Genomic DNA, 12,717 nt, shown 5'->3' on the forward strand with positions numbered 1-12,717 from the left:
TTTTTTTTTTTTTTTTTTTTTTTTTTTTGTTTCACTTCTAAGGTCACTTTAATGCTTCGTGCGTATACATGGATTGACGTATGTATGTGCGTGTGAGTGTACGCGTGAAAGTGTGCAAGCTGGTTTAATCCCCCACTTGCGCAGGGGCAGGCCCACTAACACCTGCACATGTATATACACCCCCCTTCCCTCGCGCATGCCGCTGCTTGAAGAAAAGGAAAAGTGAGGTAGCCGAAAGGGGAATAAGACATTTTTGTTCCGCACCCGTTTTCCGCCTTTCCCTGGCGAAAGGGGCATGGCTGAACAACGCTAGGTGGATGTTCTTGTGGATTTTTTCTCTCCACCCTTGACCTCTCTCAGGTGTGCATTTCTTCTGTACGTTGTGTACATCCATTTTACTCGCGCGATAGTTGTGTATGCATGTATATGCATTTATTTTTTGTGTGTGTTGTTTGGCACGTGCTGTGGTGTATTCCCTTCTACGAACGGAGCATATGCCCGATGAGTGCGCACCCTTGTCGGGAAGTGTAGGCCTCGAGTGCACCCCGGTGACGCCACATTCACCACTGCTAAGCACATTGGACAATCCAAACGCCATCCGCGCTCCGACTCGTTAGCATTTTCACACCCCTCCACACACAATCATACACAAACAGCAGTGTAAGGCAAAATGAATAGGAACGAAGAAATTCTGTCCAAGGCTACGCCGAATTTTATATACAAATTTTTTACAGATGGCAACTCAGAGGAAATGATAGGTTGGTTGAACACACAGGTGACGTTAATATGTTTCAGTCAAATGAATGCTGGGGCCAATCAGATTTTTTTAAAAGTGATCGATGGAACAATCCCACCGCAGTACTATGCCATTGTACACGTGGGGATGGATGAAGGAAGCATGACCACTACACCACCCATCTCTTATGTAAAAAAATTAATAGCCATAGAAAACTTCTCCATCACAAATTACTATGGAAAGCTTTTTATATTAACAAAAAAACTTAGAGTACTTATGAGCGTAGACTACTTCGACATTGAGGACTTGTTTAGGAAGTACCAACTGCAAAGTATTTCCTACCTCCTAATGAACACAAAAGGTGAAAACGCCTCTAAAGATGGGGGTTCTAGACCTGCGAGCGAATATAATGCGGAAGGGAAAGGCAGAACCAGCAGCATGATTTCTCGCTGTTCAAATGAATTTGGAAATGAAAGCAAAACAAGCGAGGGTAATTATTATCCCCGTGAAGGAAGTGCAGGAGCAGAATACAGTAATAGTGCCATTCCGCCAGCGAGGTATTCTATGTTGAGCGATCGCCAGGAAGGGGACACCAGAGCTGACCACTATGACAGGTGTCAACGAGTACCTGCAGAAAATTTGATCAAGGGACCAATGGCCAAGAATGGCACTACACCATATGGGGATAACCCCCCTTGCGCAGAGAGGTTGCCGTATGGGGAACCGCCCGTCGCCAGGGACGCCCCCCAAAATTACCACCACGGAAGAATGGCAGAAGATATGGGAAGGGGGAAGCAATTCCCCGATAGGTTGAATGATCCCCCCAGCCTGGACAAGTTTTCTCAGAGTGAGAGCTCAGCTAGTCGCGATTATATACCGTACGGTGGAAATGAATTGGACAGGAACCCTCACGAGGCCACATCTGTCTCGCACCAAAGGAACCCCAATTCGCAGAGTGTACACCAGCCGTACAACAAGCGAAACATCACCACTGTCTATGACCCAAAGAGTACAAACAGTGCAAATAGTGCAAATAGTGCTTATGGAAACAACCACTACAGTAACGGTAAGAGCAGGACGCATAACATTGCAGGAGAGCTGAACAACAGCAGAAGTGGTAGCAGTTACGACCGCGGAGTTGGCTCCCCCATGGGCTCAAGCGTGTACAGAGAAGAACCTCCTTTGGGGGAAAGTATTAGTAGAAGTGAACCCAAGGTGCGTATGAGCAATACGAATGCCTATATGTATGAGGGGGAAATGGAGGAGGGACCACCTGGGCCGGGAGCAGCAAGTGTCGGGGAGTACAAGGGCCGATATGCTTCCACTGGGAATAACCCGGAGAGGGGTCCCCCCCCCGAAGAGAGGAGCTATTACCAAAGTGCACGGGGGAGCAACAATATGAGCAGGAACGCAAGCGGGGTACGTGACTACCACTATCCCCCACGTGATGCAGAAGAGGGTAGCAATTGTAGAACTGTAGACGATGAGGCGTATTACGGAAGGACAGGGACACCACACGGGAATGGGAACGGAGGGGGAAACTCAAATGAAGTGGGCGCGAAAATGATTGGGGTGGGAAGAAATGATAGAAATTACAACGGGGATGTGGCGAAGCTTAGTAGAAGCGACGGGGCGATACACGACAGATATGTTCCTTCTGAGGGTGCGCCAGGTGGAGCAGGTTACGGTCAGAGGGGCGTGAGCAATTACGGTCGATCCGGCATAGGAAATGGACACCGGGGAGGGGTAGAACCAAGCAAGAGTACAAGAGGAGACAGCATGGGAAGTCTGCAGGATACGAAGGAAACACTAAACGACATGGAAGAATATCCTGGGGACAGGAAGAGTGACACGAGGAGCATGTTGAGAGAGAATACGTCCATTAGGAACACTAGGAAGTGTACCCCCTACCAGCAAACGAATAATCCCGTAATAAAAATTAATGATGGCATTTTAATGCAAATAAATAAGCTGTCCCAGTATTCATCCAAATGGATAATAAAGGCGAGGGTTCAGTTCAAGGACAGAGTGCGAAAGTACTACTCAGGAAACAAAGAAGGAAAAGTATTCAACATCGAATTATGTGATGAAGATGGAGAGATTAAGGTAAGCTTCTTTGGCAAGGCAGTGGACAAATGGTATGATTATCTTGAAGTAGGAAAAATTTATAAAATAAGTAAAGGATACATCAGGGCAGCCAACAGAAAATTCAACACACTTAAACATGATTACGAGATTACGCTGGACGAAAATTCAATTATAGAAGTCTTGGAAGAAAATGATAGCATCCCCAAAATTATTTACAATTTTACATCTATTGACACCATAAAAAATATGAATACGGGTTCTATAGTAGATGTAATAGGAATCATATTCAGCTTCCAAGAAAGCACACAAGTATTGATCAAAAGAACAGGACAATATAAAGATAAGAGGGACATTGTTCTCATAGATGATAGCAAGGAAACTATTGCTGTAACTCTGTGGGGAGAACATGCTTTACAAATTGAAGAAGAGTACCTGAAGGATAATAGCATTATTTGCTTTAAGTATGTAAAAGTTGGAGAATGGCAGGGAAAAAAGCTGGAGTCCCACCCCAAGACCAAAATCGATATAAACCCAGCGATTGATAGAGCCAATATGCTAAACAATTGGTGGAACAGTAACAAACAAAGCCTCTACAGCTCTTTGAATATAAGCACAAGTGTATGGAACATTGACGTACAAAAAACTATTGAAGAAATTAAAAGGGATGTGAATTTGGCTAATGAAGATGCTTTATCAGGGAAAGGCATCGTTTTTACCGCTTTCGGTTTTATTGATCATATTTATAACTCCATCCCTGTGTACTCGGCTTGTCCCGATTGCAATAAAAAAATGATTACAAACGTCGTGGAGGAGGAAGAGGACGACGTTAATTCGTCCCATATGATGAACCAAGCCATGTACTGTTCCAAGTGCAATAAAAATAACATCCCCGTACATAACTACTCCATGAACCTTAAAATTACAGACAGCACGGACTCCATAAGGGTCACCGCCTTTGCTGGGTGCGCTCGTACTATCATGAATGGCCTGTCCGCTGATGAATTTATGGCCCTCAGGCAGGAGTATATAACGCAGGAGAATATCGAGAATTTCGATCTGATTGAGAAGGCCAAGCTGAATGAGTTTTTCTTCCGCATCAAGGCGTACGTGACGTCGCACATGGACGAGCTCAGGAAGAACTACACCATCGTCGACATTATCCCCCTGAACAAGCTGCTCGTGGACAACTGCAAGTATTTGGTCCGCTCCATCCGCAGCTTGACGGAGAAGCAGTGAGGAAGTGGTGACACACCCGACGTGGAAGCCAAAGTGCGACCCGTCCAGAAAGACCCTTCCAACTGCACATGCACGAAATGCGTCACGGGTATCTAGCCTTCGCCCAGAGAGCTGTACAGTCTACACGCAGAGCTGCTCCATGGATAGGCACGCTGTCTTCGTGTATGAACGCATATCTTTCCCTTTTTTTTTTTTTTTTTTCGGCTCCTTCTTTGTGTTAAACTTTTGCCAACGCATACAATTCATTCTTTTTTTTTTTTTTTTTTCCTCACCTGCCCCGGCAGGGCCATGTACATTTACATGTAATGTTCACCCCGTGTGTATGATTTCGTGGGGTAAAAAAAAAAAAAAAATAATAATAATAAAATGTAAAACAGAGGGAACCTTTTTCTTTAACATCTTTTTGTTTTATCCTCACTATGCCCTTTATCTCTATCTTTCTAATTTGATTTTCTTTTTTTTTTTCCCCTTTTTTTTTTAACTGAAACTGATGATGCACTCCGCTTGATTGCGATCATGATGTGCCACACTCTGCTCTGGGACAGGCGTACTCGACAGGAATACGCTAGACGCATACTCGGCAGGCAGGAATGGTCGCCATTTGGCAAAAGCAAACTAGCGGTGTTACTTGACGACTGGCTTGCGCTGTGAGGAAGTTAATGAGGTGGGCTGCCCTTCGCACGGGAGCACAAAGTAGAACAGCCTCTACATGCTACGGATACGTCTAGCGTTTCGCAAGAGGAAGGGAACGCGATTTCGTTTGCCAACCAAGAGGGAAAAACATGAACCGCTGATCCATGTACCCACATCAGCGTACCTTCAGGTATGCATTGTTATAGCAGGTGTGTATATTTGGAGGCACTCCCTGTTGCGGACCCACCAAGCAACGATTTGAAGGAGCCCGCGGCAAGTTGCATCGGGGAAAAAAACAATATATTGCATTGTGCATAGCCCACCCCCGTGTTCTCAATTTAGGCCAGGAGAACAACGCGCGTGGGTTAATTCATGACATAGTGGATTTTGCCAAGTGACCAAAATTACACAGGAGGAAGTGCAACGGGTGAGAGCATAAAAAAAAAATTTATTGACGCGCAAAGGAAAGGTAACCGGCATGCAAAACGAGTGGTTTGTAGAGGAACGCGCGCAAAAACAAGGGCGGAAAATCGGAAACATTATGTAGGAAGAGCTGCGATAGAGGGGCGACAGAGCGACGACAACGGAGAAAGAACGAGAAGAAAAACTACCCAACCCGTGCAAATACCAAAGTGCAAGGCTGTCAACTCCACCCAGGATCCACCCAACACACATTCCTATTTTAACGGAAAAGAAGAGTTAGGCGAATAGGCCCTGAATTGTAGGTCCACCTGACCAGCCTGATTAGAGACCCCACCTCCGACCCTTTCCAAGATGCTCGATTACGTGAAGAAGTACATATACTTCGAACTGCTGCTAATTTTGCGGGTGGTGAACTACTACGTTCCGTTAGACAGGTGCTTGAATATCGCAGTAATATCTTATCTGACCTTTTTGGGGCTCATTTATTTGGCCTTTAAGTTTAGGTACCGTGGGGGTAACGGGTCGAGTAGCGTCACTTGGGCCTTTGGCGGAAAGCACGTATGTATAGTGGGTAAGTTCGCGCGGACGGCGGCGTGAGTGCTGCTTGTCCAGTATGGCCGCGTCGCTTGGCACGCGTTCACCCCTCCCACACACTCTGTCCAATGTCCTCTTCAGGTGGGTCCGAAGGCTTGGGTCTCTCACTGGCCAAGCGAATCGTTCGAGAAAAGCCGCACACCCTAACTATCATGTCGAGGAACACCACCAAGCTTCGCACAGCTAAGGGAATTTTACTGCAAGAACTTAATATACAAAAGTCCCACAAGGATCCCCTCCAAATAAACATAGTTAAATGCGACATCGGCATGAAGGAATCCATCAATGAGGCTTTCCAAAATATCCGAATGAATAATAGTATAGATAAAGAAAAGGATCAATGGGGAAACCAATTGATGGGAAGTACCCAAATGAATTACCCGCTCCACTCTCATGAAGAGAAGGATGAAACTTTAAATGATGTTGATGTCCTTATCTGCAACGCTGCCTATGTTTGTACAGAAGAAAATAGTAAACTTCAAATGTACGATTTGCTATACACAGTAAATACAAATATTTACGGGAATATTGATATCATCTCGAGGGTGATTACAAAAATGAAGCAGAATAGAAAAGGAATCATTTTGTTTATTAATTCTGAAGGAGCACTTTATCCTGTTTATGGTTATTCATATTATTTAATGAGCAAAACGTCCTTGTGGACATACACATATATTTTGGATCAGGAGTTGAAACACTATAATATACATTTTTCGAATGCGTTTCTCCCATCCATTAAAACTCCTGGGTATGCACAGGAGAATTTAAAAAAACCTTTTGTCACGAAACGGATTGAAGACTTAACCACCACTGTGGATTCAGATTATGCGGCTGATAAAGTAGTTCGTAAAATTAAACAGGGGAAAAAATTCATAACGCTAGATTTTAACGGATTCATGTTGTCTGTTTTGCACAGCGGTTATAGGAACCCGGAGTCTTATTTTGATTACTTATTTTGCGTATCATTCTGTGGCGTCTTTGTTTTTGTTTCTTCCCTGTACAAACTGTACATCGAGCACATAATCCGAAGGAACGCCTTCCACCACCCGGAGGCAATACGCACTGGGGGGTACCACTCCCGGGTCTTTTCCCCTTCAATTTGACTGCCCAAAATTTTGGGTTACTTTTACAAACATATTCGTTTCCTACATTGGTTAATCTTTTTTTTTTTTTTTTTGCACCACAATATATGTTATTATGTGACTCATTTATTTTCACCTGGGCAATCACTTACATGAGTACTGTCCATACGTATAGTCGTGTTCCTCCTCCAACCGCGGCAGGTATCGCATTGGGAGGGTCCCGTCCTTTTTAAAAGGAAAACTTTTTCGCTGTTTGTTATTTCACATGAGTGTTTTTTTTAAAAGCAGTAAAGAATGGGCACGTGCGCAGGTAAGCGCAGGCATACACATATACATACACATATAAACGCATGTACACGTGGACATGTACGCGTGTGCGCGCCGGGAATGAGCACAACGGTGCACACGTGGCACACTTAAGGGGGATGGAAGGGTTAAAAACAAAAATTGGAGAGGGTGGATAGCCAAAAGAATGCAAAGGTGAAGCGCTTAAGCTTTGGGTCTCAACTTGTCTGATATCCATTTCTTGGCACAGGAAAAGGTGGAGGAGTAATTTCCCCCTGTCGCTTCCGTCCCACCAGGCTGGTACGAATCGGCCGACTGGTTACTACTGTTGATTATGTTATCGAGGGGGGAACCTACACCTGAGGAGTTGACCTTATTCGTTGTGTCTTCCATTTTATAGGACGGGTTACATGTTTTGTTCGTGCTCATATTGGTACTGGTCATGGTGGACTGGTCGAAGCTGCCCGTATGCCTTGCTGATCCTTCCCCACTGGAGTGTGCAATATTCATGTTGTGCAGTCGTGTGTCTTTGTTCACTTCTCGGTGTGTTTCTGCACGATGAGCTTCCCCACCTTGCCTTGTCGATTTCGGAGGGGGTGGCGGGATAGGTACGTTGGAATCGCTCTTTCCCTCCCAATTGTTGACGTTGTTTTTTTTTTTCTGAGAGATAGGTGGGGGTTCCGGGACGTGATTCTCTGCCCCTTTGGCGGCTCCTGCTTCACGGGAGGTGCGTACATTGGCTCCGTTGTCCCTGCTGCCACTGTTACCATTGTTACCACCACCACCACTGCTGCCACTGCTGCCGCTGCCGCCACTACCGCTAGTACCGGTGTTACCCAGGTTGGCCGTCTCCGAGGTGTCGTCCCTTCCCTGGTTCATCTCAATTCGATTAAACTCCTCAATCAACTCGACCTGTCTGGGGGTCAACCTGTCTGGGATTTTCAAACTAAATTTTACTATCAAGTCCCCATTGGTATGGGAATCAACCTTGCAAGGACCTTTTCCTTTAAGTACTCTCTCCGAATTAGGATAAGTTTTTGGTCTGATAAGGAGATCCATATCTCCATTAAGCGTGGGAATTTTAATGACCCCACCAAGTAAGCACTGCTTCATGGTTAAGGGGACTTCCACATGTATATTGTCATCAACCCATTTGAATATTTTATGAGGTTCGATATTTATAGTAACAAACAGGTGCCCATTTTTCCCACCTCTATAACCTGAGTGTCCTTGATTTGGTATCCTCATTTGCATTCCTTTCTTAATTCCTGGAGGGATGTCTAGGGTAATATTTTTGGTTTGAAATTTCACTCCACTTCCAGAACATTGCTTACAAGGGTTGTTAATAATTTGTCCATTACCTGAGCAGTTTCTACAAGGGACTCCAATAATAATTGGCCCCCTCTCAATTCTTTGGATCCCTGACCCGTTACATACTTTACAAATGGTTAAATTGGTCCCTGGTTTTTTTCCTGAGCCATTACAATTATTACAAGATACTTTGACATTCAGACGGATGTTTTTCTCACACCCCTTTATTGCTTCCATAAATTTGAGAGTAATTTCTGTTTGAATATCTTCTCCCCTGGTGGAAGTCGTTTTAGATCCAGCCATGTTACTAAACATTTCAGCAAAATCAGTGAACATGAATGAGGCATCTCCAAATCCGGAAAAGGCTCCTTCGAAGTTAGAAGCAGATCCAGCAGACGCATGTCCATCATAATTCATATCATCTGTCATTCCTGTTTTGTCGTAAAATTCTTTCTTCTTTGGATCTGACAAAAGTTCGTATGCTGCCGTTATGGAGGCCATTTTTTGCTTTGCATCTGGGGATGGATTGATATCTGGGTGATACTTCTTGGCTAGCAAGCGAAACTGCTTCTTAATTTCATTTGTCGTGGCGTTCCGGGACAAACCCAGCACGGTGTACGGGTCTTGGTTCAACCATCTCCTAGAGATATTTATGCTTCTCCTGGAGAAGTGCCAAGGGAGGGCACCACACCCTCTATTCGTGCTACCACTTCCGATGACGCTACCGCCCCTGAACACCTGCGTGAATATAGTCCGCTCCAGCAGCAACTTTTCGTTCCACCCCTTTCTCAGGATTCGCAGCGGGGCTACCATCTTCGCATCATGTCACAGGGGGAAAAAATGGCGCCAATGTTGTGCCACTGTATACATTCAAACAGGTTTCCAAAGTGTTTCCGATGTGCCGCCAATACGATATAAACGGGGGGCAACCCTGCCGGGGATCTGCCAAACGTGTGTATACTCTGCAAATGACGCGGCGTGCTGACACTGTTTATACCTTTACATTCGTGCCAGCCCACGGGATACTCCCACGGGCGCGCTGCTCAAAATGGCGTACGGGGGTACGACTACACCGGGAGGGAAGGAAGCTCTACGAAGGGAAGTCACAATTGTGGCTTATCTCGTTTCAATTGAATGAACGGGTACAAAACAGGAGACGCGCTTTTGTGCTGGCCTGCGAACAGAGGAGTGATTTTCTTTTTTCCTCAAATATGGGGGGAACACATATACTCGGGAAAAAATAATTAACACTTGTTGAAGCGCAGAAAAGGGATGTCGCAGGGGTTCCTGGCAGATGTGGATCGGCAATCCATTTTTTCGCGAGGGACCTACGCCAAAGGGCGGCATTAAAAAAGGGCAAAGCAAAGAGGGGTAAGCAGAAAGGAGGCCATCCTCTTGTGAGGAAATATAACTAATACAACTCACCAAATGGAAAAAAAAAAAAAAAAAAGAAAAAAAAGAAAAAAAAAGTGTTTCTCCTCTTCCGCGTATGTATAGCCAATATACACGCTGCGCACCACGCCCACGGCGCTTTAACTGTGCCTACACCATTTAGTTCTTGGCGTGATACCGTAAAAGCCCAATGAAAATGCACAAAAAAAAAAAAAAAAAAAGGGAATAGCCATGCTTGCGTGCATATGCAATACAATTGGGGTGATAACTTTTTACGGGTAAACGCTGCCAGGTGAAGGACACTCTCTCTTTAACATATAAAGTGTTAAAATTTTCGGTGCATTCGTAAGGTTTCTACCATTTTTGTTTTTCCTATTTTTTTCTTACGTTATTATATAAATATGGGGTGGAACCATTTTGCTCGTCCTGCTACCCAGCCAAGCGAACCCACGTTGTACATACCTGTTTGGTGCCAAAGTGGGGCGTAAGGCAGGGGGAAGAAACAAAAGTATCGACTTTTTCAGCAGAACAGGAAAGACGGACCATCGTCCGAGGAGTAAAACAATTTTTGACTGAGCCATTTACTGTTACATTTTCTATCTCAAACGGAGGGGACGAACGTTGTTATGTGGGTGTTTGCTGTGTTAGCATGTGCTTAAGCCCAGATACATATTTATGTAACCTTCCGTACTCTTTTAAAATTAGCGTAAAGGGATACTGAAAAGCAACTTTAAAGGATGAATTTTTCTTAATAATTCGCCTTTCGACTGTGGCATTTTATGTCCTTTTTTTTTTTTTTTGTGATAAGTTCCTTACCGATGTGCACATCCTCCTCTTTGTTTCTCCGTCCAAGGAAAGGGCTTTTTACCTCATTGGGTAAAAGAACGGGTCCCCAACGTTATTCCGTCCCTCCATTCGTATAAATTGAGTCATTTGTGAAGGAGCGGAATTGTGCATTGTTCCCATTTTAGAGCATACCCGTGTGGGTACATTCAGAAGGGCAAATTCCAGCGGAACTTCCAAGCGCGAGCCTGAGATGGGAGACAGACGAATGGAGGTCCTGCCAGCTGGGTTTTCGGACTTTCGAGACCGAGCCTACTGGAATAGCTTCTTTCAGTTTTTCGACAAGAAAAATTTCGAGTGGTACGGGAACTACGGGGATGTGCGGCACATCGTTTATCGGTGCATACGGGGGCGGCTGGGCTATTTCGCTGGGGAAAGCGGTGGTGAGGGGAGCAAAAACCCGAACGGTGAAGGAGGTGGCCAATCGGATGACAACTCGCACGGTGCATGGGATCACCAACCGGTGAACAAAAACTGCTTGCTCATAAACTTGGGGTGCGGGAACTCCCACCTGAGCTACGAACTGTTCCAAGACGGGTTCTCCAACATTGTAAATCTGGACTACTCAGATGTAGTGATCCACAAAATGAAAAAAAAGTTCGGAGATAAAATGGAGTTCCTAAATATAGACATCAGCAACTCTGAGCAGTTTGATAATGTCCTATATAAATTGGATGAAGAGTCACAGAAAAAAAAAAAAAAAGTGGATTACAAAATTTTTTTTGACAAAGCTTTCTTAGATGCATATATATCGTGCGAACAAAATGAGGAGGAAATTTGCAAAAGGAATGCCAAGAGTTACTTCTCCACTGTCTTTAAACACATGAACAAAGGGGACCTATTCATTATTATCACTCTTGCTCAGTATTATATAATTAAGGAGGTGGTTCGGAACGTGTACCACGAAGATATCATGTTGGAGGTCTTCCCCTTTTTTTTAAAACACAACACCAGCGAGTTTAAATACCACCCTTTTGTATTCGCCTTCTATCGAATTCCTAAGGGGAGCAAAAAGTTCCAGGCATATATAGTCAATCCAGAAAAGGGTACCAGAAATGTCATTTCGTTGTGGAAGTTACCCAGTGAAATTAACGAGACCAGGGGAAATTTGAATCTTCATATTTTTAAAAAAGGAAAGAGAAGAGTCCTAGACATTTACAATACCAGGTTGAACAGGTGTGATTACAACGTAGTTGTTTACGACTCGTATATCGAACGCGCTACTTACAACACAGTCGTTGTTGTTGTCCCGCTGGGGTACGAGTTTCACTCCCTTTACTGCACAACGGAGGGGAACGAGGAGTTGGCTTCCAAGGCCCGGACGAGGAGGCTCCTCCTGGTGATGAAGTCTAACTTCTTGGCCCCCTCTTGCCAAGAGGGCGGGGTAAAGGAGGTGGACCTTCCTCAGAGTGACAAGCGGGAAAGCCCGGTGCTGACCACCCAAGAAACGCATGTGCACCATGGCGTGTGCAATGGGAAGGAACAAAGTGGTAAGGGGGATACGGGCGATGCAGAAGTGAAGGCACAGAAAATATACCCGCTCGAGAATAACCAGCTGAGCGGCAACAACCAACTGCACAGCGAACACTCAGTTAACATCCTACTGGAGTCCATCAAAAATGAGCTCACAAATATTTTGAACGAGGTGGCCCTTCCCAATTCGGACAATTTCCCCATCATGGTGTTAAACGAAAGCGTAAAAAACTGCAAAGTGATTGCGCACAGGAAGTCGCACTACGCGTCTGGTATCATCATAAGGGACGTCCTCGTAACGGAAGAGTTTCTCGCGGAAAATTTTAACTCAGATGAGGAGCAGGACAGGGGCTTCAAATGTGAGAAAAGTAAAAAGAAGCGCAACGGGCAAGGGGGTACTCAAGGGAGAAGCCAAGATGCAAACGCACAGAGAAGCCAACAGCACGATGTGGAGGAAACCCTTCAAGCTATTCTGAAAAACAAACAGGAGAGACGCTGCTATTTTGAAAAAAAAGAAATTTACAAAAGGCAAATGATATTTTCATACGACCCATTGACAGTGCAGTCCGAGCTAGTATACACTCGACAAAGGGAAGAGAAAAAAAAAAAAAAAAAAAAAAA

The 12,717-nt window shown here is 44.7% G+C and overlaps 4 protein-coding genes across 4 annotated transcripts in view; 3 read left to right on the plus strand and 1 right to left on the minus strand.

Annotated features, from left to right (window-relative positions):
- Positions 1–670: 670 nt before the first annotated feature.
- On the plus strand, positions 671–4,060 carry AK88_03332 (uncharacterized protein; the record flags this gene model as incomplete). The annotated part of the gene is made up of 1 exon (XM_012480949.1): positions 671–4,060. The coding sequence occupies one exon, from the start codon at positions 671–673 to the stop codon at positions 4,058–4,060; it is 3,390 nt and encodes a 1,129-aa protein (XP_012336372.1).
- A 1,407-nt stretch (positions 4,061–5,467) lies between these two features.
- AK88_03333 (uncharacterized protein) lies at positions 5,468–6,813 on the plus strand (the record flags this gene model as incomplete). The annotated part of the gene is made up of 2 exons (XM_012480950.1): positions 5,468–5,687; positions 5,792–6,813. The coding sequence occupies 2 exons, from the start codon at positions 5,468–5,470 to the stop codon at positions 6,811–6,813; spliced, it is 1,242 nt and encodes a 413-aa protein (XP_012336373.1).
- A 468-nt stretch (positions 6,814–7,281) lies between these two features.
- AK88_03334 (chaperone DnaJ) lies at positions 7,282–9,201 on the minus strand (the record flags this gene model as incomplete). Its single annotated transcript, XM_012480951.1, has 1 exon — positions 7,282–9,201. The coding sequence occupies one exon, from the start codon at positions 9,199–9,201 to the stop codon at positions 7,282–7,284; it is 1,920 nt and encodes a 639-aa protein (XP_012336374.1).
- Positions 9,202–10,816: 1,615 nt separating this feature from the next.
- AK88_03335 (uncharacterized protein) overlaps positions 10,817–12,717 on the plus strand; it is a gene marked incomplete at both ends in the record, with an annotated part of 4,757 nt that continues 2,856 nt past the window's right edge. Inside the window, one exon of the mRNA XM_012480952.1 lies at positions 10,817–12,670. Coding sequence (XP_012336375.1) covers positions 10,817–12,670 — 1,854 coding nt within the window. The remainder of the gene's footprint in view (positions 12,671–12,717) is intronic.

Source organism: Plasmodium fragile (genome assembly GCF_000956335.1).
Source record: "Plasmodium fragile strain nilgiri unplaced genomic scaffold supercont1.37, whole genome shotgun sequence".
Taxonomy (NCBI): Eukaryota; Apicomplexa; class Aconoidasida; order Haemosporida; family Plasmodiidae; genus Plasmodium; species Plasmodium fragile.